Source organism: Symphalangus syndactylus, chromosome 21 (assembly GCF_028878055.3).
Source record: "Symphalangus syndactylus isolate Jambi chromosome 21, NHGRI_mSymSyn1-v2.1_pri, whole genome shotgun sequence".
NCBI classification, from domain to species: domain Eukaryota; kingdom Metazoa; phylum Chordata; class Mammalia; order Primates; family Hylobatidae; genus Symphalangus; species Symphalangus syndactylus.
Window position 1 is genome coordinate 37,463,558 of NC_072443.2, and position 25,888 is coordinate 37,489,445.

General features: G+C 42.5%; 1 protein-coding gene and 1 pseudogene across 9 annotated transcripts in view; both read left to right on the forward strand.

Annotated features, from left to right (window-relative positions):
* SIDT1 (SID1 transmembrane family member 1) overlaps nt 1-21,386 on the forward strand; it is a 94,592-nt gene extending 73,206 nt beyond the window's left edge. For 5 of the 9 annotated variants that reach the window (XM_055260177.2, XM_063630032.1, XM_055260180.2 and 2 more), the window contains 10 exons: nt 91-208; nt 2,668-2,804; nt 3,730-3,838; nt 6,699-6,713; nt 7,735-7,811; nt 11,354-11,400; nt 15,218-15,323; nt 15,414-15,524; nt 17,898-18,011; nt 19,442-21,386. In XM_055260177.2, coding sequence (XP_055116152.2) covers nt 91-208; nt 2,668-2,804; nt 3,730-3,838; nt 6,699-6,713; nt 7,735-7,811; nt 11,354-11,400; nt 15,218-15,323; nt 15,414-15,524; nt 17,898-18,011; nt 19,442-19,504 — 897 coding nt within the window. In that variant the 3' untranslated portion in view covers nt 19,505-21,386. Of the gene's footprint in view, nt 1-90; nt 209-2,667; nt 2,805-3,729; nt 3,839-5,872; nt 6,673-6,698; nt 6,714-7,734; nt 7,812-11,353; nt 11,401-15,217; nt 15,324-15,413; nt 15,525-17,897; nt 18,012-19,441 lie in introns of those variants that run through there. The other 4 variants (XM_055260178.2, XM_063630034.1, XM_055260183.2 and 1 more) reach the window with 2 other exon arrangements.
* Nucleotides 19,596-21,386, forward strand: LOC129471502 (uncharacterized; annotated as a pseudogene).
* Nucleotides 21,387-25,888: the final 4,502 nt, after the last annotated feature.

The following is a 25,888-nucleotide window of genomic DNA, read 5'->3' on the forward strand; positions in this document are numbered from 1 at the left end:
CATGATGCCAGAAGCATGGGCTTCCAGATTAGTGATGTGGTGGATATGGCACTATTTAGTATCTATTGACCACCCTTTCTCCTTTTTCAGGAGTACGGGATTCCCAAACACTTTGGTCTCTTCTATGCTATGGGCATTGCGTTGATGATGGAAGGGGTGCTCAGTGCTTGCTACCATGTCTGCCCTAATTATTCCAACTTCCAATTCGGTAATTAGAACTTATATCTACTATACAGATTTGAATCGTGAGTCTTATCCTGGAACCCTCCCCAAAAATGACAAAGTCATGCTTGCAAGGATCAAATGGCATTTTATGTGAGCTGAAGTGATCAGAGAGGACCGCCACACAGAGTATGACCTAATTGAGCAGTTAGACTGCTTTGGGATGAAAGATATGGAGAACCCAATTTATGTTGGATTGAATAATAAGGACATCCAGATGTAGAAAGGGCTTGTGGTTGATTTATCTGGTGACTCTGCCTTCGTTTCTCTGTGATCCCTTTGATTGTACCCAGCCTGTATGTTGGTTTTATCCTCAGGCTATCTTCCCTGATGGTGGCAAAAGTAACTATAGCAGCCCCTGGCTTCATAGTTCCACCCAACAATTCCAGAGGAGGCGGCAAGCTGGGTTCCAGAAGCCTTCAATTAAGAGCAAGGAAGCTGTTTTTTGAGAAAGCCACAGATAACATCCTTTCACATCTCAGTAGCTTAAACAGTCATGAGCCCATTCTTTTTTTTTTTTGAGGCAGAATCTGGCTCTGTCACCCAGGCTGGAGTGCAGTGGCATGATCTGAGCTCATTGCAATCCCCGCCTCAGGGGTTCAAGTGATCCTCCTCCCTCAGCCTCCCCAGTAGCTGGGACTACTGGTGCGCACCACCACGCCCAGCTAATTTTTGTATTTTTTTGGTAGAGACGGCGTTTCACCATGTTGGCCAAGCTGGTCTTGAACTCCTGACCTCAGGTGATCCGCCTGCCTCTGCCTCCCAATGTGCTGGGATTACAGGCATGAGCCACCACATCCAGCCCCATGAGCCCATTCTTGAATCATTCTCCAAGCACTGGTTAGCTCAGACCCAGGTTGCTTCACCAATCAGTAAAAAAGTTGGGACTATCTTTAGACCAATCAGCCCCGTCCCTGGAGCCAAATGTGGGATTAGCTTTCCTGAAGCAAAGGGGCTGAGACAGTGTGCATTTCTGAATTGAAAGTGGGTAGACATTCAGTTAGTATTGAGATGCTGTTAAGAAGGAGGAAGGGAAGAGCTGATGCTGTCTAGCAAGTAACGACGTCCTCCACGCTCAAGGATGCAGATTTTTTAAATGGTCATTTAATGTTTGTGCTCTGGCTTCTGGTGTTAACTTTGAGCACCACAGAACTCTGTCACATTTAATTTTTTTAATTAGAAAACATTTTCAATAGAGAAAACTGCAGAGAATGATATCATTCACCACTCAGAATGAACAAATGTCAACATTTTTAAATATTTGCCTAGATCTACTTTTTAAAGCATAAAGCACTGTGATAAAGTTGAGGTCCTGTTTTGATGCACTTTCAAACTTAATCTCCTCCTTCCTCCCCTAAAGGAAATAACCATGATTAATTTGATATTTACCTTTCCGGTTTGTTTTTATAATTTTTCTATATTTGTAGCAAATTAATAGTAGTTTATCATTCTGTGTTCTGCAGCCTTTTTTCATTCAAGAATATGTTTTCAAGATTTATCAATATTATATCAAGGACATGTAGTTCACTCATTTTTAAGGGTTGTCATATTGTATAACAAAAAGTATCACATTTATCAATTCCTCTATTGAACAGCGTTTAGATGTTGCCCATATTTTGCTATTATAGATAACACTGCAATGATCATCTTTCTATATGTCTCTTTGTATGTATGTGATAGAGGTTCCTTGGGATACCTAGAAGTAGAATTTTTTAGTTACTTGGTTTGTGCACCTTCTATTTTACCAAAAACTGACAAATTTCTCTCCAGAGCATTAATTCCCATTCCCAATAGCTGTGTGAGACTTCCCACTCCCCAGATCATCACTAACATTTGTTACTGTCAGACACTTAAAGTTTTTACCAAGTTTTTGAGTAAAATGGAGGCATTGCATTGTTATCTTAATTTGCATTTCCACAATTCTAATGCAGTAAGCTCCATTTTATTTCTAGCTATTTTCCATCACTAGGCTATAAAGCTATAAATGTGCAGTAATCAATGTGATTATATTTTAGGGTGCTGAGAACGACCTCCCACACCCATCTGGGGCTCATTTTATGGTCACACTGCCTACACTATTACCATTAAGAATTCTTTTGTTATTGTTGTTGAACACCAGCGTCTAAAACGCAAGTGAGGAGAGTTGTTTATCATATCAGACACTCTTCTTCTGTGAAAGAGGAGTTATTTATTTATTATATCAGATGTTTTTCTTCTGTGAACTAAAGGGCAGCCTTAGAGAGGTTTAGAAGTGGAGTACGTGGGGTCTGCCTAGAGAATGTGCCAGGAGGCTGACACGTTAGAGGTCTCCACACAGTCCACGGGTAGCAAATAGTCCATGGATTGAAGTGAGGGGTACTCAGAGTCTGAAGAAAAATCTAGAAAATATCATCTGTCTGTCACCTGCTGAATCCTGATCATCTGGCTCCTCCTTTGGGTCCTCAGACACCTCCTTCATGTACATGATCGCTGGCCTGTGCATGCTGAAGCTCTACCAGACCCGCCACCCAGACATCAATGCCAGCGCCTACTCCGCCTATGCCTCTTTTGCTGTGGTCATCATGGTCACCGTCCTTGGAGTGGTGCGTCCCCCGCCTTCTTCCACCTGGCTCTCAAAAAGTGCCCCCCTAGGTCCAATAAACAAACAACAATCAAGTGAACAGGTTTGGATTAATCAAAATCCTCAGTTCATGACACACTTTCATCTCATGACACACTTTCATCATTGGCCCACTCATGGCACACTTTTACTTCATTATTTAGTTTTTTTGTTTGTTTGTTTGTTTGTTTTTGACAGAGTCTTGCTCTGTCACCAGGCTGGAGTGCAGTGGCGCGATCTCAGCTCACTGCAACCTCCACCTCCCGGGTTCGAGCAATTCTCCTGCCTCAGCCTCCTGAGTAGTTGGAACTACAGGCGCCCACCACCACGCCCGGCTAGTTTTTGTAGAGACAGAGTTTCACCACGTTGCCCAGGCTGGTCTCAAACTCCTGACCTCATGATCCGCCCACCTCGGCCTCTCAAAGTGCTGGGATTACAGGCGTGAGCCACCGTGCCCGGCCTAGTTGGTTATTTTTAATAATGTATTAGGCACCTGTAAAACGACCACAGGATAATTTTAATATAAAGCTAGACCTGACTCATGTGAAAGTGGAATAGGGGTATATAAGCTGACTAGAAAAAACAGAAACCACCTTCTAAATATGCATGGGCAACACGTGTTGCCTGTTTTGGTTATTTGAAGCACATTCGCCCCCACTTTAGACCCGTTGCCCCTTCACCATTGCTATTCGGCTGCCTCTCCTATTTTTCTATTTTCATTTGGCCTAGTAGCCTTTTTTTTTTTCCTGTCCCCTGGGAGTAAGAACCATGGGCGTTTCCAGAGGGGGAGAAAAACAGAATGTGCACACAGCTGTTTTTGACTCCTTACACATACAAGAGAGAGGATGATTTTGATGAGTTTTCTAGGGAAAACCCCAGATGAAGGTAACTTCCATCTTTACTCCTAGGTGTTTGGAAAAAATGACGTGTGGTTCTGGGTCATCTTCTCTGCAATCCACGTTCTGGCCTCGCTAGCCCTCAGCACCCAGATATATTATATGGGTCGTTTCAAGATAGGTGAGTCACCTGTTAATTCTATACTAATCACACAAATCAAAAAAAGCAGACTTTGCCTTTACTTATGCTGAATGAAAGTGTTACTGGTCACCGTGAACACATGCTCTGAATTCTATGCCATGTTTAATAGCATATATTCTCTCCAAGAGCTTCCTCTCCCTTATAGGATAGTGATAAGCTATTATCACTCGTTCTGTTTTCAGCTGAGAAACTAAAGTTTGCCACACCTCAGAGATGAGGTGTACCTCCAACCCCTGGTTGCAAACACTTTACAGTCTGCCAAACTTTGACTTGTATTTAGAGAATGATATGATCATCTTACCACTAGTTCCACCTAGAGGAACATTTTTCAGTTTGCAGCATTCAAAGGGAGGATTTCTCTAACCATGCTAAATGGTTGTCAAGAATGAATTATGTATTCTCAGATTCTAGGGCTGGAACTTTTGAGACCAACTTGCCAATCTTAGAGGCAGGACACCTGCTGAGCTCCCTCCAACTTATCGGAGAGCACTGAATGTTCTACAGAAATCAGCTTGTGATTTGCTGTTGGTCAATCATCATATATGGGAACAGATTCAAGTGGTTTTAGAGCATTTAAATTTTAAAAAATCATTTTAAGTTCCAGGAAGTCAGACTTAAATATCCTTTTGTCTATTTCAAGGCAAATTATTATATGTAAACATAGGCAAACCTCTGATATTAACAAAGCCCAGAGCAAAAGTCCAAATAAAAGCCTGCATAGCTTATGTGTAAGAACGTCAAAGTCATAAAGCAGACTAAAAAGCTATTAAATACATGAAAGGAGGGAGGAAGGGAGGGAGGGAAAAATATACCTCCATTGCAACTAAATTAGAAGGCCTAGGTTCAAATTTAAAATTCTTGGTTCCTCAAAGAACACTTTTTTTCTACCTCTGGTTGTGTCTTAAGGAGTCTCACAGGTGTGCATGTGGCACCTTTGCCCGACATCTGGTGTTCATCCATTTCCCACACAAATGGCCACCACTTGGCCATTCCCTGCCCCTGGAGGTATGCCCTAGTGGTACCATCTGCCCTCAGGAGGATAGACAAGGGAAGGGGGCTATGCAGGCCTTAGAGCAGGCCCGGAGCCTTCTGGGCAGGTAGACACTTCTGGCGCCCTGGAATTCAGAATTTCTAGAAGGAAAAGAGGAATCCTTTGGCCCTGCAGACTCCTCACTCATGAGGGAATAAGGCCTCTAAAATATGGGACCCTCTTGTCCAGGTCTAAGAGCAATTCTACATAAACAAATGGCTTTAAGACTAGAAGACCGAATAGAGCAATTGCTCGTTTTCAAAGGTTAGTTCTTTTGCCATGGTCAGTAGATTTACCTTTGTAATGAACATAGCCAGCATACCTCCAAATCCCCCAGTTACTTGAGCCAGTTGTGTAGAACATCTGGCAGGGCACGCTGGTCATGCTCCTCCACCAGACAGAAGGTAAGTGAAGTCATACAAACTAAACTTTCAAAAGGGAAATAATTGGGAGCATTGTTGCTCTGGTTTCTTCCAGAGTTGGAAAAATAAACTTGAGTGCAGATATATGCAATGATAGTGACCTCTAATATGTAGAGGAGCTTTAATATATTTATACCACCTTTGCCTTATGCAATTTTGCAATGCCAAATTATCTTATCTTTTAAAGAAGTGAAATTTAGCATATCATATTATGACCATGGAATAATTGGTTAGGGTCCCAACAGGAAAAAGATGTCACACACAAAGATAGAGAAGGATTTATTAACAGAAGCACTATTCACAAGGATGGGGTAGAGGGGAATGAAAGGGATATCATGGAAACTTGGGGTTAGCAGCAGTGAAGCTTTTACATCTATAAGCCCAAAAGGACAGGGAAGACATGGTTCCCAAAATGTAGAAAGAGAGAGTTACAGGGAAAAAAGTCACTCTGAAAGGAGCAGTGACCTTTCATGGACATTCTGGACAGCCTGCGGTAACCTCACAGGGAAGATGCCAGCAAATAAGCCCTCTGAGCTCACTCTCTTTCCTTTGTCCCTGCAGTGTCCTGCTGGAATTCCCCATTGTCCAAGGAAAGTCAGGGAATCCACTGATATCGTCCACACAGGCCTGCCTCCCCAGTGTGGTGGGTCCCCAGGAGAGAGACTCATGGCAGATGGGCCTAGTAGGGCAAATGGGAGCTAGCCAGTCTGTAGTTTAACTGAAGAGTTTCCATTTCCGTACCCATGGAGTCTTCCCCAGGTGGTTACAGACGTACCAGAGTCAAAAGAAAACTTTCTATTTCGTCGTTGACAATGATTGTATCTAAATTTAGTCCAAAGCCAGGAAGTTGGATTCGTGGACAGTGTTCAGCTGACTCCAGCCTTTCTACCCATGTCGTAAGCTGCCTTTGCTTTCTAATCACACGTCCTTTCTCTGTGGCCCCTCTTGCTACACAAGCAAATAAATGTGGACACAGGAAAGGCAGCGGCAATGAGGAAGAACATTTCATCATTAGCTCTCATAAACCACAGAGCTGCTTCCCCAAATCACTACTGTGTCCCCCAGTTCCAGAGCTCTGGAAAAGGACCTCAGGGATTTCTCATGAGAGAGGCTGGATTATAAATTGCAAGCAGTGCACAAAAGTAGACAGGGAGAGAGAAAAGTCTCAATTCACTCTTTGAGGATTTGAAGACTTCTGAATGTTTGAGACAAGCAGAAAGATCCTGTGTTCTTTTTGACAAGTAAACATCATTTTTATAATCAGAAAGCAAAATTAAATTCATCCATCTTGAGAAAAAATAAAATGACCGGTATTTTTCATGTTTGGCTACTTTCTTACACGTCTCTCTTTTTTTTCTCCTTTCTTCTCTGCTTCCTACTGATTCAGATGTGTCTGACACAGGTAATGTTCAGCCACCCTTTCCAGGGGTCTAGATTGTTTTTGTATCAAAGTGACCCACCTGGCTGTCCTGGCAGCCCTGCTCCCTGAACACCCTCTTTCAGGCTGTGCAGACTCCATGGGAGTGGGGAGCCAGAGAGAGGCTCAGAGGGGAGGCTGCACTCCACCCCAGCCTGCTCCATGCCTCTTCTGGGCTGCCACAGAGACAGGTTTCTCCCTCCTGATTAAATTGACCATGGGGGTAACCTTGAGGAGGAGAAGGATTCACAACACAGCTGAGATCCACGCTCTGGAAAATGTTTGCTTTGGGCAGACCCAGACTGGCATTCGATATCTGTGGTGTGGACAGCTCACAGAAACACAGCCCGCCTTTGACCCTGACTGTTCGTGTAACATTATAACACACACACTCGCTGCATTTCATATCATCCTTTTCAACTGTATTTAAAAAAACTTTCTGTCTTTTTCTCCCCATCTTAACTTACCTTCCCTTGATGATTGTTTCAGTTCAGATAGATTTTCTGAACATGCTCAGTAGAACCTAGGGTCCTTTAGTTCAATTGTTACTAACTTATAACCACATTGAGAAATAACAGACCTGAACCTTTACAAGCTAAGATTTCCCATCCTCTAGAGAGAGCATGTGTTTTAAAGTAGATTGAGGGGACCCATAACATCTCTACTACAAAGAAAACACCACCAGAGTAAACTGTAAACACAAAGAAGCTTAGCTGAAGGAGACAGAATAAGGGTCCACCAGCCACCCATGCTATTTGCGAGTGCTTGTTGTTCATGCCCATCTTCCTTGCCTTTCTGCTGTGTAATGCACGGATATGGCATCCCTCTATGATGATACCATTTTTCAAAGCAAATACTTATTGCGCACCTATTAGGTGCAAAGCATTCTAATGGATTTTAGTGAAGTGAGGATGACATCATTCTGGCTCCAAAAGCTTGGGCCATTTCAGAGTATTTGTATTTTCGTTGACTAAGCCTTCTCACCATGCATTTGTATTATCAACAGATTTGGGAATTTTCCGGCGGGCTGCCATGGTGTTCTACACAGACTGTATCCAGCAGTGTAGCCGGCCCCTGTATATGGTACGTGCATGTGCCTGTGTTCTTTGGCCCTCTCCCAGAAAGCAGGGGAATAGTAGGAGGAACAGGCTTGGGGCAGTCACTCAGGGCTCCTAAAATCAAGAGGGCCAGATGGCCCAGGGTGGCTAAAGGCCCATTAGTGGGAGAAGGAGCATGGTGCTTACTCTTTTTCATAAAAGTCAAGCTAACATGGTCCCATTTTTATAAACAAAATATTTGCTAGTATATAAAAAAGGAGAAAATCCATCCACCCAACTGTTAAACAGTGATGATTACGGACACATGGTGGGGAATAACACACAATGGGGCCTGTTGGAGGGCGGGGCGGGGGGACAGCTTGGGAGGAGGGAGAGGATCAGGAAGAATAGCTAATGAATGCTGGGCTTAATACCTGGGTGATGGGATGATCTGTGTAGCAAAACCACCATGGCACGTGTTTACCCATGGAACAAACCTGCCCGTCCTGCCCATGTAACCCTGAGCTTAAAATAAAATTTGGAAATAAAAAATAATAACGAATTTTTTTTTTTTGAGACGGATTTTTGCTCTTGACCCAGGCTGGATTGCAGTGGCACGATCTCGGCTCACCGCAACCTCCACCTCCCGGGTTCAAGCGATTCTCCTGCCCCAGCCTCTGAGTAGATGGGATTACAGGCATGCGCCACCACACCTGGCTAATTTTGTATTTGTAGTAGAGATGGGGTTTCTCCATGTTGGTCAGGCTGGTCTCAAACTCCCAACCTCAGGCGATCCACCCACCTCAGACTCCCAAAGTGCTGGGATTAAAGACGTGAGCCACCGTGCCCTGCCCAATAATGAAATTTTTAAAAAATAAAATAAAAATAAACGAGCAGTGATCATAGCTATGGGGAGGATCAAGACAGAGTACCCCTACAAATAATCACCCAAAGTGGTACCCTTGTAGAAGTGAAAGGGCACACCGCTAGTAATTCCACCAGGACAGCAGGGGTAAACCAGGACTATGTCGAGCAAACTGGGACCCGTGGTCACTCCAGTCACGTCCATTACAAACTTACACTTCCACATTATGCATTTCTGTATTGTTTGATTTTCACAATGAGCGAGAAATTTTTATAACTTGTGCTTATTGCTTGATGGTTGAAATGTACTTCAGTGTATTATATATTTCTATAGTGAGCCCAGAGCTCAGGGCCCTGGTCCCAGCTCTCTCTTGGCTGTCTGGTCAGTGATCTTGGGAAGGCTACCTTCCTCCTCTGAGCCCACTGCCCCAGGCTTTACAAAGTGCTGCAGTCAGGACTAGTGATGCTAGTATTGCCTGTCACACAGGTATTTAGCAAGTACCTTCTAATCCTTTATAATCAGAATATTTTTGCTAAAGGAATACGGAAATCCGTGAACACTCTAGAGCTTGGGCAGGAGCTGTAAGCACTAAAAACATGGGAATTGAGGCTGGAGGGTTTATTCAGGTGAGAATGAAAAAGTCCATTAGGACTTGTGTGTATTTTGAGAGGCAAGTTCTCCTGCTTACCTGTGAAACAGGAGAGGCAAGTAATGTTTTTGTTTTTTACATTAATTGATGGAGGCTTCCTTTTTTTAATAGACTTTATATTTTTTAGAGCAGCTTTACATCCACAGAAAAATTGAGCAGAAGATACAGAAATTTTCCATATACCCTCTGCCCCCACTCCCCACACGCACAGCCTCCCCCACTATTGACATTCCAAACCACAGTGGTACATTGGTTACAGCTGATGAGCCTACACTGACACATCATTATTACCCATGTAAAGTTTACATTACATTAATGCTCATTCTTGATGTACACTCATGGGTTTTGACAAGCGTGTTGACATGTACCTACCATTATATTATCATACAAGACAGTTCCACTGCCCTAAAAATCCTCTGTGCTCAGCCTATTCATCCCTTCCTCCCTCTTAAGTCTTCGCAACCACTAATCTTTTTTCTATTGGCACAGTTTTTCTTTTTCCAAAATGTAATTGGAATCATACAGTATATAGCCATTTCATACTGACTTCTTCCACTTAGTAATAGGCATTTAAGTTTCCTCCACGTCTTTTCATGGCTTGATAGCTCATTTGTATTTAGCACTGAATAATATCCCATTGCCTGGATGTGCCGAGTTTATTTATTCACCCAGTAAAGGACATTTTGATTGCTTCCAAGTGTGGGTAATTATGAATAAGCTGCTATAACATTCATGTGTAGGTTTTTGTGTGGACATAAGTTTTCAACTGCTTTTGTTAAATATCAAAGGGAGCTATTGCTGGATTATATGGCAATCATATGTTTAGTTTTGTAGGAAACTGAGAAACTGTCTTCCAAGTGGCTGTACCGTTTTGCATTCCCACCAGCAATGAGTGTTACTGTTGCTCCACATCCTTGCCAGCATTTGGTGTTGTCTGTTTGACAACATTTGGTGTTGCCAGCATTTGGTGTTGTCTGTTTGGTGTTGTCTGTTTGAGGATTTAAGCCATTCTAATAGGTGAATTAATTTTTTTAATGAAGTTATTTCCTCCAAATTGGATGGATCACCTAAAAGACAAAGAATTACTACTTTTAAATAGTAGATGAGTGGTTATACAAATTAAAGTATGATCAAATCTCTCCTAAAAGTTTTAAGTAGTATGCAGAGAACAGGGACAGATTGTGAATAAATCTGCCAGAGTAATTGTCATTTATTTATTTGTTTGTTTATTTATTTTGAGACAGAGTCTTGCTCTATCGCCCAGGCTGGAGTGCAGTGGCACAATCTCGGCTCACTGCAAACTCTGCCTCCCAGGTTCAAAAGCTTCTCAGGCCTCAGCCTCTCAGGAAGCTAGGACTACAGTTGTGTGCCACCACTCCTGGCTAATTTTTGTATTTTTAGTAGAGACGGGCTTTCACCATGTCGGCCAGGCTGGTTTCAAACTTCTGACCTCAGGTGATCCGCCTGCCTTAGCCTCCCAAAGTGCTGGGATTATAGGCATGAGCTACCACACCCGGCCTATTGTCCTTTAAAATTGACCTTTTCTCCCTATTTTCTCCCCTACAAGAGTCTATATTGTAGACACAGGAACCTGGGAGTTTCAGGACAACCTTGAAACCACAGTAATGGGTACAAAACTAACTCCCTACAGCTGGGGCCTGAGAGTTGCAATAGTGGCTACCAAGTAGTACACCCCAGAAAAACAGTGCTCAATTACATAGTACCAGTGGTAGAATTCTCTCAATTCTGTAATCAGCACATACCACCAGCCTCCCCACTGAGAAGTGGGCCCGTGGGCCCAGCTCTACTAAACACTGGGGAGAAATAGAGTCCTGCTTTGCTCACCACATTTTCTTTCTCAGGGATGAAGTCAGGTCTATTTGCAGTTAAAAGCCTTGCCATTTAGTCTTTGTATACAATTAGTGTCAGATCATAGTCAAGGCACTCTTAGAACCATAGAAAATTTTTTCACCAATGCAATTGTTTTCCCATAGTTAATACTTCTACTACAGTAAGTTAAAAGAAAAGTAGGATGTGCAGCCTCTCATTTGATGTTTTCTTTCCTCTTTTCCAGGATAGAATGGTGTTGCTGGTTGTGGGGAATCTGGTTAACTGGTCCTTGTAAGTAGTCTTATGAAAACATGTATTTGCCTTTATTAATGTCAGTAACACTGTGGTTTAGCTTTCCTTGACTGTCATTTTTACAAAGAAATCTGAAATTAAGGAGAAGGTAGGACTGCTTGTTCTAGAGACTCAAAAAAAGGTAGTAGGACATTCTCGTGTAGCAATTGTAGCCTCTCTTAAAACACTGATGCATTGAGTTCATTTGCTCAACAAGACAAATATCAAAACTTGTTAAGTCTATGTGGATACATTGGAATAGAAAGATGGGATGGACAGATGGATGGATAGATGAATGGATAGATTAGATAGATAGATAGATAGATAGATAGATAGATAGATAGATAGATTATAGATAGATAGATAGATGGATGGATAGATGAATGGTTAGATTAGATAGATAGATGATAGATGATAGATAGATAGATAGATAGATAGATAGATAGATAGATAGATAGATTATACCAGTGATTGCAAACATCCAACATAGCTTTAAATTCTTTCACAGAACTTTCATAAAGACTACCTAGTAGGCCTTCTTTTCTGTAGAAATGTTTCTTTTACTAAATGTGTGTGTGTGTGTGTGTGTGTGCAAATCCCTCTTTTATTTCTTTCCCTCCAGTCTCTTTCTTTCTACCTACATCATTCTTCTTCCTCTTTCCCCATGGCCTTTATTCCTCAAATGGCTCAAAATAGAACAGTACAGATGTATATTTTTGCTAGCCAGAATTATTTTATGCAATCTATTCTCAATTTATACAGTTGAATGAGTGAAATATTTTATTGATCACTCAAACTGTAAGTAAGTTTAACTGCTTTTATTTGTAGCTCCTAGATGATGAGCTCCTCGGGGTCAGTGGCCTTTGATTAAAAAAAAAAAAAAAAAAAAGATTCTATAATCCCAGTGAACAGTAAGGAATGAAGAGGCATGCCTTCAGAGGAGGCCAGAATCAAGTCATGAGAATCTGAGTCTTATTTGGCGGGCATGTGCTTCTGGAAGAAGCGTCCCATGTTGTCACCCCAGGGATTGCCTCAGGATAAGATGTATACCATTTAAGGATTCCTCCTTTACTTAGGGGCAGGTCAAGATGAGAGGATTCTTGGGCAGTGGTCTCTTCTTGACCAGCCTCCTAGCAGACTCCACAGTCCTGGTGGTCCTGAAAGAGAGAGCGCTGGCCGGAGAAAAGGGACCAACGTCTTGATAATGAGCAACCTTTGACTATGACCCCGGGGGCTCAGAATCACTTGGCTTGTCTCCGTCTCTCACATAAGCAAAACCATATTCACGATCTGCTCACAAGACAAGGCAAATGGCCTCTCTTCATAGACAGCTCTGTGGAACAAAAGGGCCTCTAGGGATGAAGGAGGTGCAATGACAGACTTACACCGTGATTATCTGATAGTGGTCTACCTCCTTCCCAGTTGCTCCATAAAGACATGGAATGATTTCCCATGAATGATATTTTAAAAAGAATTACTTTCATATGGTCCTGAAGAAGAAAAATGGTGTGTGTGCATACATATGTGTGTATTTATATATAGGCATAGAGATGTATGTACATACATATGCATATATATAGAGAGAGAGAGAAAATGACAAAGCAAATGTAACAAAATGCTAATAACTAGAGAATCTGAAGGAAGGATGTACAAGAGTTGCCTGGTATACTAAAGATTTCAAAATCTGGGAGAAGAAAATTTTCTGTATTATACAGAACAAAGTCACTTGAGGCCAGGTGCAGTGGCTCACACTTAGAATCGCAACACTTTGGAAGGCCAAGGCAGGAGGATTGCTTGAGCCCAGGAGTTTGAGACCGGTCTGGGCAACATGGTGAGACCCTCCCTCAAAAAAAAAAAAAAAAAAACAAAGTCCTTTGTAATTCAAAATGAACAAAGAGAGTCCATTAATAGTACTTTACACTTTAAATACTTAGGAATAAATTTTGAGAGATGTACACAATCTTTCTGTAGAAAATGTAATTAACTTATTAGGAGCCATAAGGAAAATTTAGCTAAATGAAGAGAGACGTCAGGTCCTAGATGGAAAGATTAACTGCTGCAAAGATATCCTTTCTCAAGGTAACGTATACATTTAAAGTTAGAATAGTAATTAAGTTAATAAGGTTTTATTCTAAAATTTATTTGCTAATTAGGCAAAAATTTCAAAGATCTTTGGAAAAGTGATTAACAGAAGGAAGGAGGAGCAGAGGTGACTAGCCCAGCATTGTCCAGTAGAACTCTCTGGAGTGATGTAAATGTTTCACACATACGGTCCAATACAGTAACTATTAGCAAATAGTTATTGCAGACTTGAAATGTGGCTAGCGTGACTAAGGAAGTAGATTTTCAATTTTATTTAATTTTAATTTTAATAGCCACATGTGGCTACCAAATGGAACAGTGCAGGCTAGCCTAATCAGATAATCTAGCATATTATAAAATAATAATAAAATAGGCACCAATCTAAAATTAGAAATTAGAAATATGAATCAGTGAATCCGAATGGAGGACAGAAACCCAACTAGATAGAGATATTGAGATTTTAAAAAATATATATGTGGATGTGTACTCATTAAAAACTATTTCAGGCTGGGCGCGGTGGCTCACGCCTGTAATCCCAGCACTTTGGGAGGCTGAGGCGGGTGGATCACGAGGTCAGGAGTTCAAGACCAGCCTGGCCAAGATGGTGAAACCCTGTCTCTACTAAAAATACAAAAAATTAGCTGGGCATGGTGGCATGCGCCTGTAATCCCAGCTACTCCAGAGGCTGAGGCAGAGAATTGCTTAAACTTGGAGGGGTGGAGGTTGCAGTGAGCCGAGATTGTGCCACTGTGGCACTCCAGCCTGGGCAACAGAGCGAGACTCTGTCTCAAAAAAAAAAAAAAAAAAAAAAACTATTTCAAAACAAGGAGATAAGAAAGAATAATGTAATAAAGGACATATTATAACTGAATAGAAATTTGGAACAAAATTAAAGCTGACTCCAACCAAAATTAACTTTAGCATTAATTTTAAAACCATGGACAGCTAGCAAAAATTTGGTAATGTGTGTCAAGCCAATCATGGAGATGATTTTGCTTCTATTTTAAGGAACTAATCTTAAATGAAAAACATAAGCTCAATGTCTGAAAGTATTTATTTATTCATTGCAGTGTTTCTTATAGTGAAAAACCGCAGAATGTGAGAAAATACTTCAACAAAAGGGGAAAGATGGTCGTTTACATTGCATCCAGTTATGGGAACTTCACATGGTTATTAGAAATGAATGCTTGGAAGAAAGTGTATTAAATTAAAAGTTACTTATATAGGCAAGGCACCATGGCTCACGGCTGTAATCCCAGGGCTTTGGGAGGCTGAGGCAAAAGGATAGCTTGAGGCCATGAATCCAACATCAGGCTGGGCAACATAGCAAGACCCTGCCTCTACAAAAAAATCTTAAAAGTTAGCTGGAAGTGGTGGCATGTGTCTGTAGTCCCGGCTACCAGAGAGGTTGAAGTGAAAGGATCGCTTGAGTCCAGGACGTGGAGGTTGCAGTGAGCCGTGATGACGCCATTGCACTCTAGCCTGAGTGAGGGAGTGAGACCCCAACTCTTTAAAAAAAAAAAAAAAAAAAAAAAAAAAAAAATACTTATATGTTAAAGTATTTTTTAAAAAATCTACTGTTCCATCACGAGGTAAGAGTTTAAAAAAAAAATGAACTAAAAATAAAAGTTAAAAAGAACCTGCCCCTTCCCCCTCGAGGGACTGGGGGATTGGAAAAGCCAATAGTGTTACAAATCCACCTTCACGGCTGCCCACATTTTTCCCACGCCTGCAGCGCCCTCTTTGGATTGATATACCGCCCCAGGGACTTTGCTTCCTACATGCTGGGCATCTTCATCTGTAACCTTTTGCTGTACCTGGCCTTTTACATCATCATGAAGGTAAGAGCGGGCGCCGGGAGCGGCTGCCCCGGGCCCTCGGGCAGGCGAAGGCGGGGTCCCGTGAGGCCGCATCTGCTTCTCCTCTGACAGCTCCGCAGCTCTGAAAAGGTCCTCCCAGTCCCGCTCTTCTGCATCGTGGCCACCGCTGTGATGTGGGCTGCCGCCCTGTATTTTTTCTTCCAGAATCTCAGCAGCTGGGAGGTAAGAGGCCAGTTTTCTTATCCAAAAACAACTTCTCTCTCCAACTTGCCATTTTGGCCTTTCCACCTCCCTCTCTTACCGTGTTTTCACAGTGTCTAAAATGAAAGTTTTCTCTACCAGGGATGGTTTTTAATAGCCGCACATAAATGCACAATAACTGCATGCGTTATCATTCTCAGGGTGGCACTTTATAAATCTGTAAGCACTACAGACATTGCAAACTTGGTCTTCATTGCATGTTGTATTACGACGCTGGTCCCAGTGGATGCTTAACGTGGTAAAAAGCCTTGAGTAGTGTGCATCTTCTCATCTTTCTTACAATCTCCATCCATCAACAAATACCCAAGCGTGAGTGTCATTACATCCAGTCCATAGATAACAGAGACGAAGCCTAAGAAATTAGTGGTATATCTGAGGCACAGAACAGGAAGAAGTCTTAGCATTCCATCACAACAGTTACCACAATAGATTTTAGAAGATTTCTGTCACTCCGGAAAGAAACCTCATATGCATCAGCATTCACTCCCCATTTCTCCCTAACCCCTTAGCCCTAAGCAACTACTAAATCTACCTTTTGTCTCTGTATATTTGCTTATTCTGGACATTTCATGTAAATGGAATTACACAATACACGGCCTTTGTGTCTGGCTTCTTTCACTTATGTGTCCTAGGTTCAAGCATGCTGTAACATACATAGTACTTCATGTCTATTCATTGCTGAAAAATATTCCGTTGTACTGATATACCATATTTTATCTACCTGCTCATCAGTTGATGGACAGTTGGATTGTTTCTATTTTTGTGTCATTATGAGTGATGCTGCTGTGAATATTTGTGTACAAGTTTTTTTCTTGAAGTAAAATATACATATAGAATTTACCATCATTACCATTTTAAAATGTGCAGTTCAGCGGTCATAAATACATGTATATTCTTTGGTATTTCCCCTCATCTCCCTCTCCCCCCACCCTTCCTGGGCTCTGGTAACTACCAAACTATTCTCTATCTTCATGGGATCCACTTTTCTAGCTGCCTCATATGAGTGAGAACATCCAATATTTGTCATTCTGTGCTTCACTTATCTCACTTAACATAATGGCCTCGAGTTCCATACATGTTGCTGCAAATGGCAGGATTTTATTCTTTTTTATGGCTGAATAGTATTTTATTGTGTTTGTATGTGTATGTACACTGTCTATGTAGATATGTGTATCATATTGTCTTTGTCCATACCTCTGTTGATGGGCACTTAGATTGATTCCATATTTTGCCTATTGTGAACAGTGCTGTAATAAACATGGGACTGCCAATAACTCTTTGACATACTGATTTCTTTTCTTTTGGATATATATCAAGTAGTAGAATTGCTGGATCATATGGTAGCTCTATTTTTTTCTTTTTTCTTTTTTTCTTTTTTTTTTTTTTTTTGAGACGGGGTCTCCCTCTATCTCCCAGGCTGTAGTGCAATGGCGCAATCTTGGCTCACTGCAACCTCCACCTCCCAGGTTCAAGTGATCCCCCTGCCTCACCCTCCTGAGTAGCTGGGACTACAGGCGCCCACCACCATGCCCAGCTAATTTTTTTGTATTTTTAGTAGAGATGGGATTTCACCATGTTGGCCAGGCTGGTCTCAAACTCCTGACCTTAGGTGATCCACCTGCCTCTGCCTCCCATGGTCCTGGGATTACAGGCGTGAGCCACCGTGCCCGGCCATAGCTCTATTTTTAGTTTTTTGAGAAACTTCCAAACTGTTCTCCACAGTGGATGTACTAATTTACATTCCCACCAACAGTGTGTGAGAGTTCCCTTTCCTCCACATCCTCGCCAGCATCTGTTATTGCCTGTCTTTTCGATACAAGCCTTTTTAACAGGGGTAAGATGATATCTCAGTGTAGTTTTGATTTGCATTCTCTGATGATCAATGATGTTGAGCACCTTTCCATATGCCTGTTTGCCATTTGTATGTCTTCTTTTGAGAATGTCTATTCAGATCTTTTGCCCATTTTTAAATTGGATTTTTTTCCCTTACAGTTGTTTCAGCTCCTTACATATTCTGGTTATTAATTTCTTGTCAGATGGATAGTTTGCAAATATTTTCTCCCATTCTGTGGGTTGTCTCTTCACTTCGTTGGTCATTTCCTTTGCTGTGCAGAAGCTTCATAGCTTGATGTAATCTCTCTTCTCTATTTTTGCTTTGGTTGCCCGTGCTTTTGAGGTCTTTGTGTACAAGTTTTTGTGTGGATGGATGTTTTCTTGGAAGCTAACTTTTCGAACCAGACATCTAGTAGTGTTTTTGTAGCTTTCCGGATGCTCAACTCTTTGAACAGTTGAACTGTGGGAATCTTGCCCATGTCCTGCCTCACCTTCCTCCAGGGAACTCCGGCCGAATCCCGGGAGAAGAACCGCGAATGCATTCTGCTGGATTTCTTCGATGACCATGACATCTGGCACTTCCTCTCCGCTACTGCTCTGTTTTTCTCATTCTTGGTGAGTTCATATCTATCTTTTTGTGACTTTCTTCTCTCTTTACATCTTGTACTCTCATTTTCTTCTTCTGCTCTTCCTTACATTCTTTTTTTATATTCCTCTCTAATTTTACTTTCCATTTCCTCTTTGTAATTCAATGTACAGACCATCTTATTTCTTTTATAAATTTTATATCCTTTGGTTAGATCTTTAGTTTTTCTTTTACTCTTCACTATCTTTAGACACAGAGGGACAAAATTACTTTCCCTAAGTTGCACAGCACATTTTTTCGGAATTGGTTATTAGACCTACATGCCCAGAATTCCCCCAGGAACCACTTTTAGCAATTCCGATAACATTGGGTTATTCCTTCTTATGCCATACTCACATTCCTCCTCCTCCTCCTCCAGTCTCCCTGAATATTTCACAAATATTTTACATATTCATTAAGTGGCTTGGGATAGCAGCCACGTCTCTGTTGCCTTCTGACCTGTCTGTCCCAAATCTCTCCTGTAGTTTCTCTATTTTTTTGCCCCAACCCTTTCTCAGAAGCCACGAGTATTTATATCAACCCTGGATTATAGTTCCATCCTTTAATCCTAACTTTGACTTTTCCCAATTAAAAGTCCATGGTGCCTGTAGGCAGGTTCAATCGACAATTAACAACCGTACTAGACTCCCGGGCTCCAGACCTACTAGATGCCCGGGCTCCACGCTAAGCAGGCTCAGGAGGGCCATATAACTTCAAGAGTGGAGCAGGGCTATCCCCTAGTGGCCAGTTTGGGAAGCTTGGCCAATCTGTATAAACAGTCCTTACGTCTTTTCCTTCTGATCGTCACCTTCATGAGAGAGACAGAGACAGCAAAAGTGGAACTAAAGGTTCCACGTGGGGCAGTAGTAGTCGAGGGAACTAGAAATGGAGGAGGAGGGTACATTTCTGATATAGCAATACTCCATCCAACAGGACTTTATTCCTTTGACTCTTGATCTAAATGTCCCCTAAGTAATGACTTCCCAGGCCACCCTATCAAAATTTTTTACCTCCCCACACCTGATACTTCCTGTATTTCCTCCCTTATTTAACTTCTATCCTTAGCACTTATTACTATCTAACATGCTATATTTTACTCATGTATTTGTTTCATGTCTAAAGCCCTCTTTAGAATGTAAGCTACATGGAGAACAGGGATTTTTGTCTCTTTCATTACAAACTTTATCTCCATAGCATCTGGAATAGCACATCATAAACCTTCATGAATATTTAATTGACAAATGAATTGTATAATTATAATAAGTGCCTATTAAGAGCAAGGAATTGCAGAGAGCTGCAGAAGGCATGAGAATGAGAGGGAACTAACAGTTTCCAGTCTGTGGGCGTCTCAGAGAGAAAACAGGACTTAGTGTGACAGTGACTGTCCATTCCTTTCATTTCTCTGTCCCTCTCATTTCAGGTTTTGTTAACTTTGGATGATGACCTTGATGTGGTTCGGAGAGACCAGATTCCTGTCTTCTGAACCTCCAACATTAAGAGGAGGAGAGGGAGCGATCAATCTTGGTGCTGTTTCACGAAAATTACAGCGACCACAGCAAAGTAACCACTGCCAGATGCTCCACTCACCCTCTGTAGAGCCAACTCTGTGTTCACACAGGAAGGAGAGGGGCTGCGGGAGATTTAAACCTGCAAGAAGGGAGGCAGAAGGGGAGCCATGTTTTGAGGACAGACGCAAACCTGAGGAGCTGAGAAACACTTGCTCCTTCCATCTGCAGCTTTGGGAGTGCAACAGGGATAGGCACTGTATCCAAGTCAACTCACCATCTTGGGGTCTCTCCCACCCTCACGGAGACTTGCCAGCAATGGCAGAATGCTGCTGCACGCTTCTCTCTGGTTGTTGCCCTGCTCAGAAAGGCCAGCAGCTTGGACTTCCTGCCCAGAAACTGTGTTGGCCCCCTTCACACCTCTGCAACACCCGCTGCTCCAACAGGAGGATGTGATTCTTTAGAATATGGGGGGGAGGTGACCCCAGGCCCTGTCCTACTGGGATAGATGTTCTAATGGCACCAGCTAGTCACCTCCCAGAAGAAACTCTGTATATTTCCCCCAGGTTTCTGATGCCATCAGAAGGGCTCAGGAGTGGGGTTTGTCACACATTCCTCTTAACAAGTAACTGTCACTGGGGCTGAGGCCTGGGTGCTTACATATTCCCTCATGTCTTCATCTCACTGACCTATGTGGACCTCATCCCTCTGACTCTGCCTTCTTGGAAAGGCCCTGTCACTCCACAGATGTCTGGCCAGCTTCAAGGCAGAAGGAAAAACAGGAAAAGCTCTTTTAACAGCAGCAGGAACAAGAGAAATGACTAACCATACTAAAAGACTGGTAACAGCAGCAGCAGCCAGACAGACCTCACCTTAAGGACTTGGGCTGCCAGAGCAAATTCAGCAGAGTGAGCAGTGCTTATTTGGCCTCCCATTCACACAGCTCAGTTCTGTGCCCACATCACCTTTGGGAAAGAAATCAGCATTCTAATCAGGGACACTACTTCAGGAGTCCTCCACAGCGAGTCCGTCATCTGTCACTTTATGTAGATCAGGGTTCTAGACTTCCTCCCTGAGGTTCTCAGAAGCAGCTCTCAGGATGAACGTATTGTCCTCTTCCCCTCTTCTTGCAAAGTGCACAGCTAATCTAGTGTTGTCTCTCGGTTGCACCTGACATTCTCTCCCCAGTAAGGTGTTGGCAAGCTCAGCATCCGGGTTCCACTCTCACACTGTCTGGCAGCTCTGTGTCTGAGAAGTTCTACATTGACCAGGCCCCCTTGTTGCCTGGCGTATGACGTAATCAGAAAATAGATGTATAAATGTGCACATGCGTATGTATTTGCTTGTGAAATTAAAGTCACCTCTTGCCTCTGCTTTCCTGATCATTCGTTAGAGAAATGGATCAGGCATTTTTTTAAATTATTATTCTTTCTCTAAACTATTTGCATTGTGTTCAAAAATCCATTTTAGAAGTTTGAACAGCAAGCTTTTCCTGATTTTAAGAACACAAAGATGCTTTCAATGAAATATTTTGTGATTTTTTTAAAGTCCCCAAATGTGTACTTAGCCTTCTGTTATTCTTTATTCTTTAAGAAGTGTTGGCTTCCACTGACCATATGAAGGCCACCAATTAAATGGCTGTGTTAATCCAACATGTAAAAAAAATTTTGGCAGGGCACAGTGTCTCACGCCTGTAATCCCAACACTTTGGGAGGCTGAAGCAGGAGGATCACTTGTGCCCAGGAGATTGATGCTGCAGTGAACTATGATTGTGCCCCTGCACTCCAGCCTGGATGACAGACTGAGACCCCATCTCTTAAAAAATAAAAAAAAATAAAAATTTGAACCTGTTTCACTATGGCTAGTTTGACCTAATTTCTTTATCTTAAAGCACTGTGGTTTCTAATCCACAGAAGACCAAGGGAAGAAATGTGAACAACAAAGCCCATTCAAGTCGCCCTGTGGCTGAAGCGAATAAATTTTCAGATGCATCACCTGTTTGGTAGTTTGTTTGGGAAAATGTGAGTGGAAATGGGGAGAGGGCCCTGGAGGAAAGGGTGGACTGTGCTGCTGGAGCCTTCACTGTTTTCTGATCACGTCTGTCTTGTGCTACAAACGCACACACTGTGATCAGGTTTGTTCTTGCAACAGTACTGAAAATCCAGACCAAGCTTGTTTTTACAAATATCAGTTCTAAATGTACATGTTGCTAATTCTTTCCACAGCGCCAGTCTCATGGTTGGAGGATATAAAGTCATTCAGCTGCATCTGTAGGGTTTACACAAGTGCTGGGGTGGAGGGGAGCACAGAGAGCTTAAAGAACTTAACGAGCCGTTTCTGTAGTACAGTGTCTATGCTAACTCTTGCCTGGGTTCATGGACTTCACTCTTTAAAAGGGAAAGGAAGAGTGACTCAGAAAGCCGGGTTCAACAGGAGCATAACTGGAGAAAAGCAGTCACTATGAAGAGGCTCTTGGCAAAGTAAGCACAGAAGTAATAAGAGCAGTTCAGCTGGAGCAGGACAGAGATGTAGCAGCCAGAGGAGCAAAGCTGTGCACATAAAAAATGACCTCTTCACACCCCTGACAAATGCTGGAGAAGCAGCCCGACCTCTTTATGCTCCACGGTTTACGGAGGGATTCGCCCGGTTTTATTTTAGCAGCAGGAGAAGCCAGTGGAATGCCGGAGTCTATCTGGGGAAGGGACTTTCCATGACTGAAGGAGGTCACCGAGCCAGCTCCTCGGGGCAAAGAAAATGGCAGCTGCTCTCTTTGTAACTCCAGGCACCCACCAGAAGGTTCTGTGGGGTCACAAAATGCATGTGTTGGTAAATCAAATTCCCAAATCCTCCTCCATATGGGTAATAGTCTCTATCCAAAACTCACAGGAAAGGGAGGAACAAACACTATTCACAGAAGGAACAGTACAATCTGCGGAAGATTCTGGAGTCCACCTACTCGCTGTGTGCCCTTGGGTAAGTGGCTGAAACTCTCAGATCCTCAGCTGGCACATCTCCATGATTCTACATGAGAATGGCGAAGGTGGAGGTGTGCAGGGTATCGGGGGCGGTGCTCACGCAGAAAGGATCCTTGGCTCACCCTCCTGAATCCCACAGGGAGGCAGGGCAAGAGTGGATCCATCAGCCACTCTGGGATCTCTCTCCTCCAGGGGCTCTTCATTGAAACCAGCTGTTCCGTTTCCCGTCCTCAGCTCCAGGCCCTGAACAGGTTGGGAGGCCTCTTCACCTTCAGAGACACTGCCCACAGCTGTTCAGCCTCCTCTCATGCCTACCCCCATCCTTGTCCTTTGTAGCTGCATTTCCCTGACTCTGGCCCTGCATATCCTTATTCCAACTCAGATGAAAAAAAAAAAAACAATGCTTCCAAAGCTAGGGCCAAGTGGCAAAGCCTGGCTGTTTATAATGTGACACCTCATCACTGCTGTCTCTGCCCTGGGAATCTCAAGGAAAACCTAGGTTTTCTTCTCTCGAGTAGCTATTACAACCCTATTTCAGGGAATGCCACTTGCAAATGCTTCCCTCCCTTCCCACCCTTATTACCAAACGTTCTGTAGGGCAAGCTTGCATCTTCAGCTAAGGAGAACGCTTCAGCCTGCAGGTGACAAAACGGTCCCCGAAAGAGGAAGCATGGTTTTGAAATGAACCACTATGAATCTAATGTCCCTGGTGAAACTAAGGAGAAGCAATATCGGTAGAGATTCTATTTGCTCTGCTTGAAGCAATGGAAAATGCTTGTTTACCATGATTCCACCCAGCTTATAGTAGTTTCGTTTTTTGTTTTTTTAACACTGGAGGAGACAAGATATATTTATGTGGCTAAGTTTTAATGTCTCCTCAATACGAAGGCACCTTTGTTAACAAGATTAAGTGCATGTTAAATCTTAGGCCTTAACACTCAAGAATTCGAGGAATCTGGGGAAGAGTCACAGATCAGCCTTCACCACTGAGTTTCTAGAACACCAGAGCAAGAGAGTTTCACTTGGGTCTCCTCTGTACAAAGAGACCTGTACTCAATGAACTCCAAGGCGGGGCCTGTTTACACTGGACAGCTTTCCTGAAGCATGGTCTTACTATTCTTATTGTGGTACAAAAAAAGACTAGATGGATACCTTTGTTCACGAAGAAGTACACTTTGCTCCCCCAATTTTAGACAAAAGATCCCTGCCTTCTTCTTAAATATCTCTAGATTAAGAGATTTTATCATTTTCCCTGAACTCTGAAAATTGTTTAAATTCCTTGGCTCTGTCTTACATCCTTTTATCTATCTTGAAGTCCCTGTCATCTAAGGTTTATTCATTTCACTGGAGATGAACAACAGCTTTTTTTTTTAATATAAAAGAGCCTTGAAGTCATGTTACATTTCAGTCAAGTGCTAAATAAAAACTAGGGGTCCTATCTCCTGTCCCAGCATTATAGTTGCGATTCAGAAATCAATAGATTTAAACAGTGAAAGATTTTCAAATCAGGGCAAGAGAAAACTGATACACAATCTCAACATGGCTCACTCTTGGGCCCCTGTTATATATTTAAATCTTGACTTTTTTGTGTGAATTATGACTCTAGGTCCTTTAAGCAGAATATTCTCCAAAATAATTCAAACGCTCTCTCTTTTAGGGTGTGCAACATTACCATCCCAGAAAGAAGTGGGTTTGCATTTTATGATTTGCATTAAATTGCTTATCTGAACCTTTCACAAGGCACCCTGGTACTAGGCAGGCCTCTTCGAGGAAACAGGACACATTTAGGCATGAGGTTTTCTCTGCATTTACCTCAAAATGGGATACCTTGTGAAGTAATAAACTTTTTGAGGGGGTGCATTTCCCCTTTATCCTCTCATCACATCTCTGTTCACTTACGTAGAATCAGAAATACAGCTTTAGTAAATAGTCATGAAATATTTGGGCTAGGCACTGTGAGAAAATGGGCACAGCAGTGAACAAAATGCATGTCAGTGAACAAAATGCCGGGTGCGGTGGCACGTGCCTGTAGTCCCAGCTACTCGGGAGGCTGAGGCTGGAGGATCGCTTGAGTCCAGGAGTTCTGGGCTATAGTGCGCTATGCTGATCAGGTGTCTGCACTAAGTTCAGCATCAATATGGTGACCTCCCGGGAACAGGGGACCACCAGATTGCCTAAGGAGGGGTGAACTGGCCTAGGTCGTCTACAGTCCATTAGGGAAGATGGACATGAAAAAAACACATGATTATAATCTGTTTATGATAATCAGGTAAAAAGCTACAAGAAGAGAACATCCTTATAAGAATCTTATCATTATGTGCAGAACAGAAAAAAAAAATCCAAGTAATTGTCAGCAATGTTTACGCTTAGATGTAAAGCCCTAATTGCTGATAACATCTCTCTCACAACCGAATTCCTCGAGAGCATATTTGGTTCTGGAGGCCTCCCTAAGAGACCTCTTCAGGGAGATGCAGGCTTTCTCTGTCTATAGTTCCCAGTTCTACCACAAAACCAAACACAGGAATAAAGTAATTAGGGAGACCCTGCTTGGGCTCTGGTATCAGAGTAGGATGCTGGTTCTCAGGGAAGGGTGACTTTGAAGATATAGGCTTCTTGCTGAGATTCCTCCAAACATGTCTGAGAATTTCAAGTTGACTTTCAAAGGCTAGAACCTTATAATAATTATGTGGATGGAATATTCAGGAAAAGGAAAACTGAGATGTGGCAAGAATAATGTAAACCTGGAAGACCTCGAGTGGAGACCCATTCGAAGGTCACACTCAAGCAGTTAGTGATTTCTGAAAGTCTAAGGGGGAAGGGAACGGATACGATTTTAGCCTGAACCATCCCTAAAAGCTATGAATGTGGAAGGTGTCCTTAAACAACAAAGTAAATGAGACTGGATTGGGACAAACAGGGAAAGATAGCTGCTTTGAGTAATGGAAGTTAAGAGGTAAGCTAGAAGGAAAAGAAAATTACTTAACTTCATGAAAAGCATTGGGTAGTAGTGTTGATGACACAGATGATGCATGGAGCCTGCAGAAGGCCGTTTCAGTGTCTATAAAATGGGTTGGGGACAGGGGACTAAAGGAGGAGGAAAAACTTTTGATGTGATAGGTTTGATCTTGTTTTCAAGCAAACTGAAAGCAAAAAAAAAGCAAGCCTTGGGGTCCACTAAGCTGAGAGTACAGAGACTACTTACTACAGGCAGAATTTTAAAATATCATGTTGGGACTAACAGGGAAGCTTACAGCCTGTTGGACACCTACAGCCTGGCCTGTCCTGCCCAGAGGAGGTGAATAACTGTCATTCCTAGGTAAAAGGAGAGAAGTCAGAAAAATAAGATGATATAACTGATGATCTCAAATTTTTCATAAGAAAAATGAA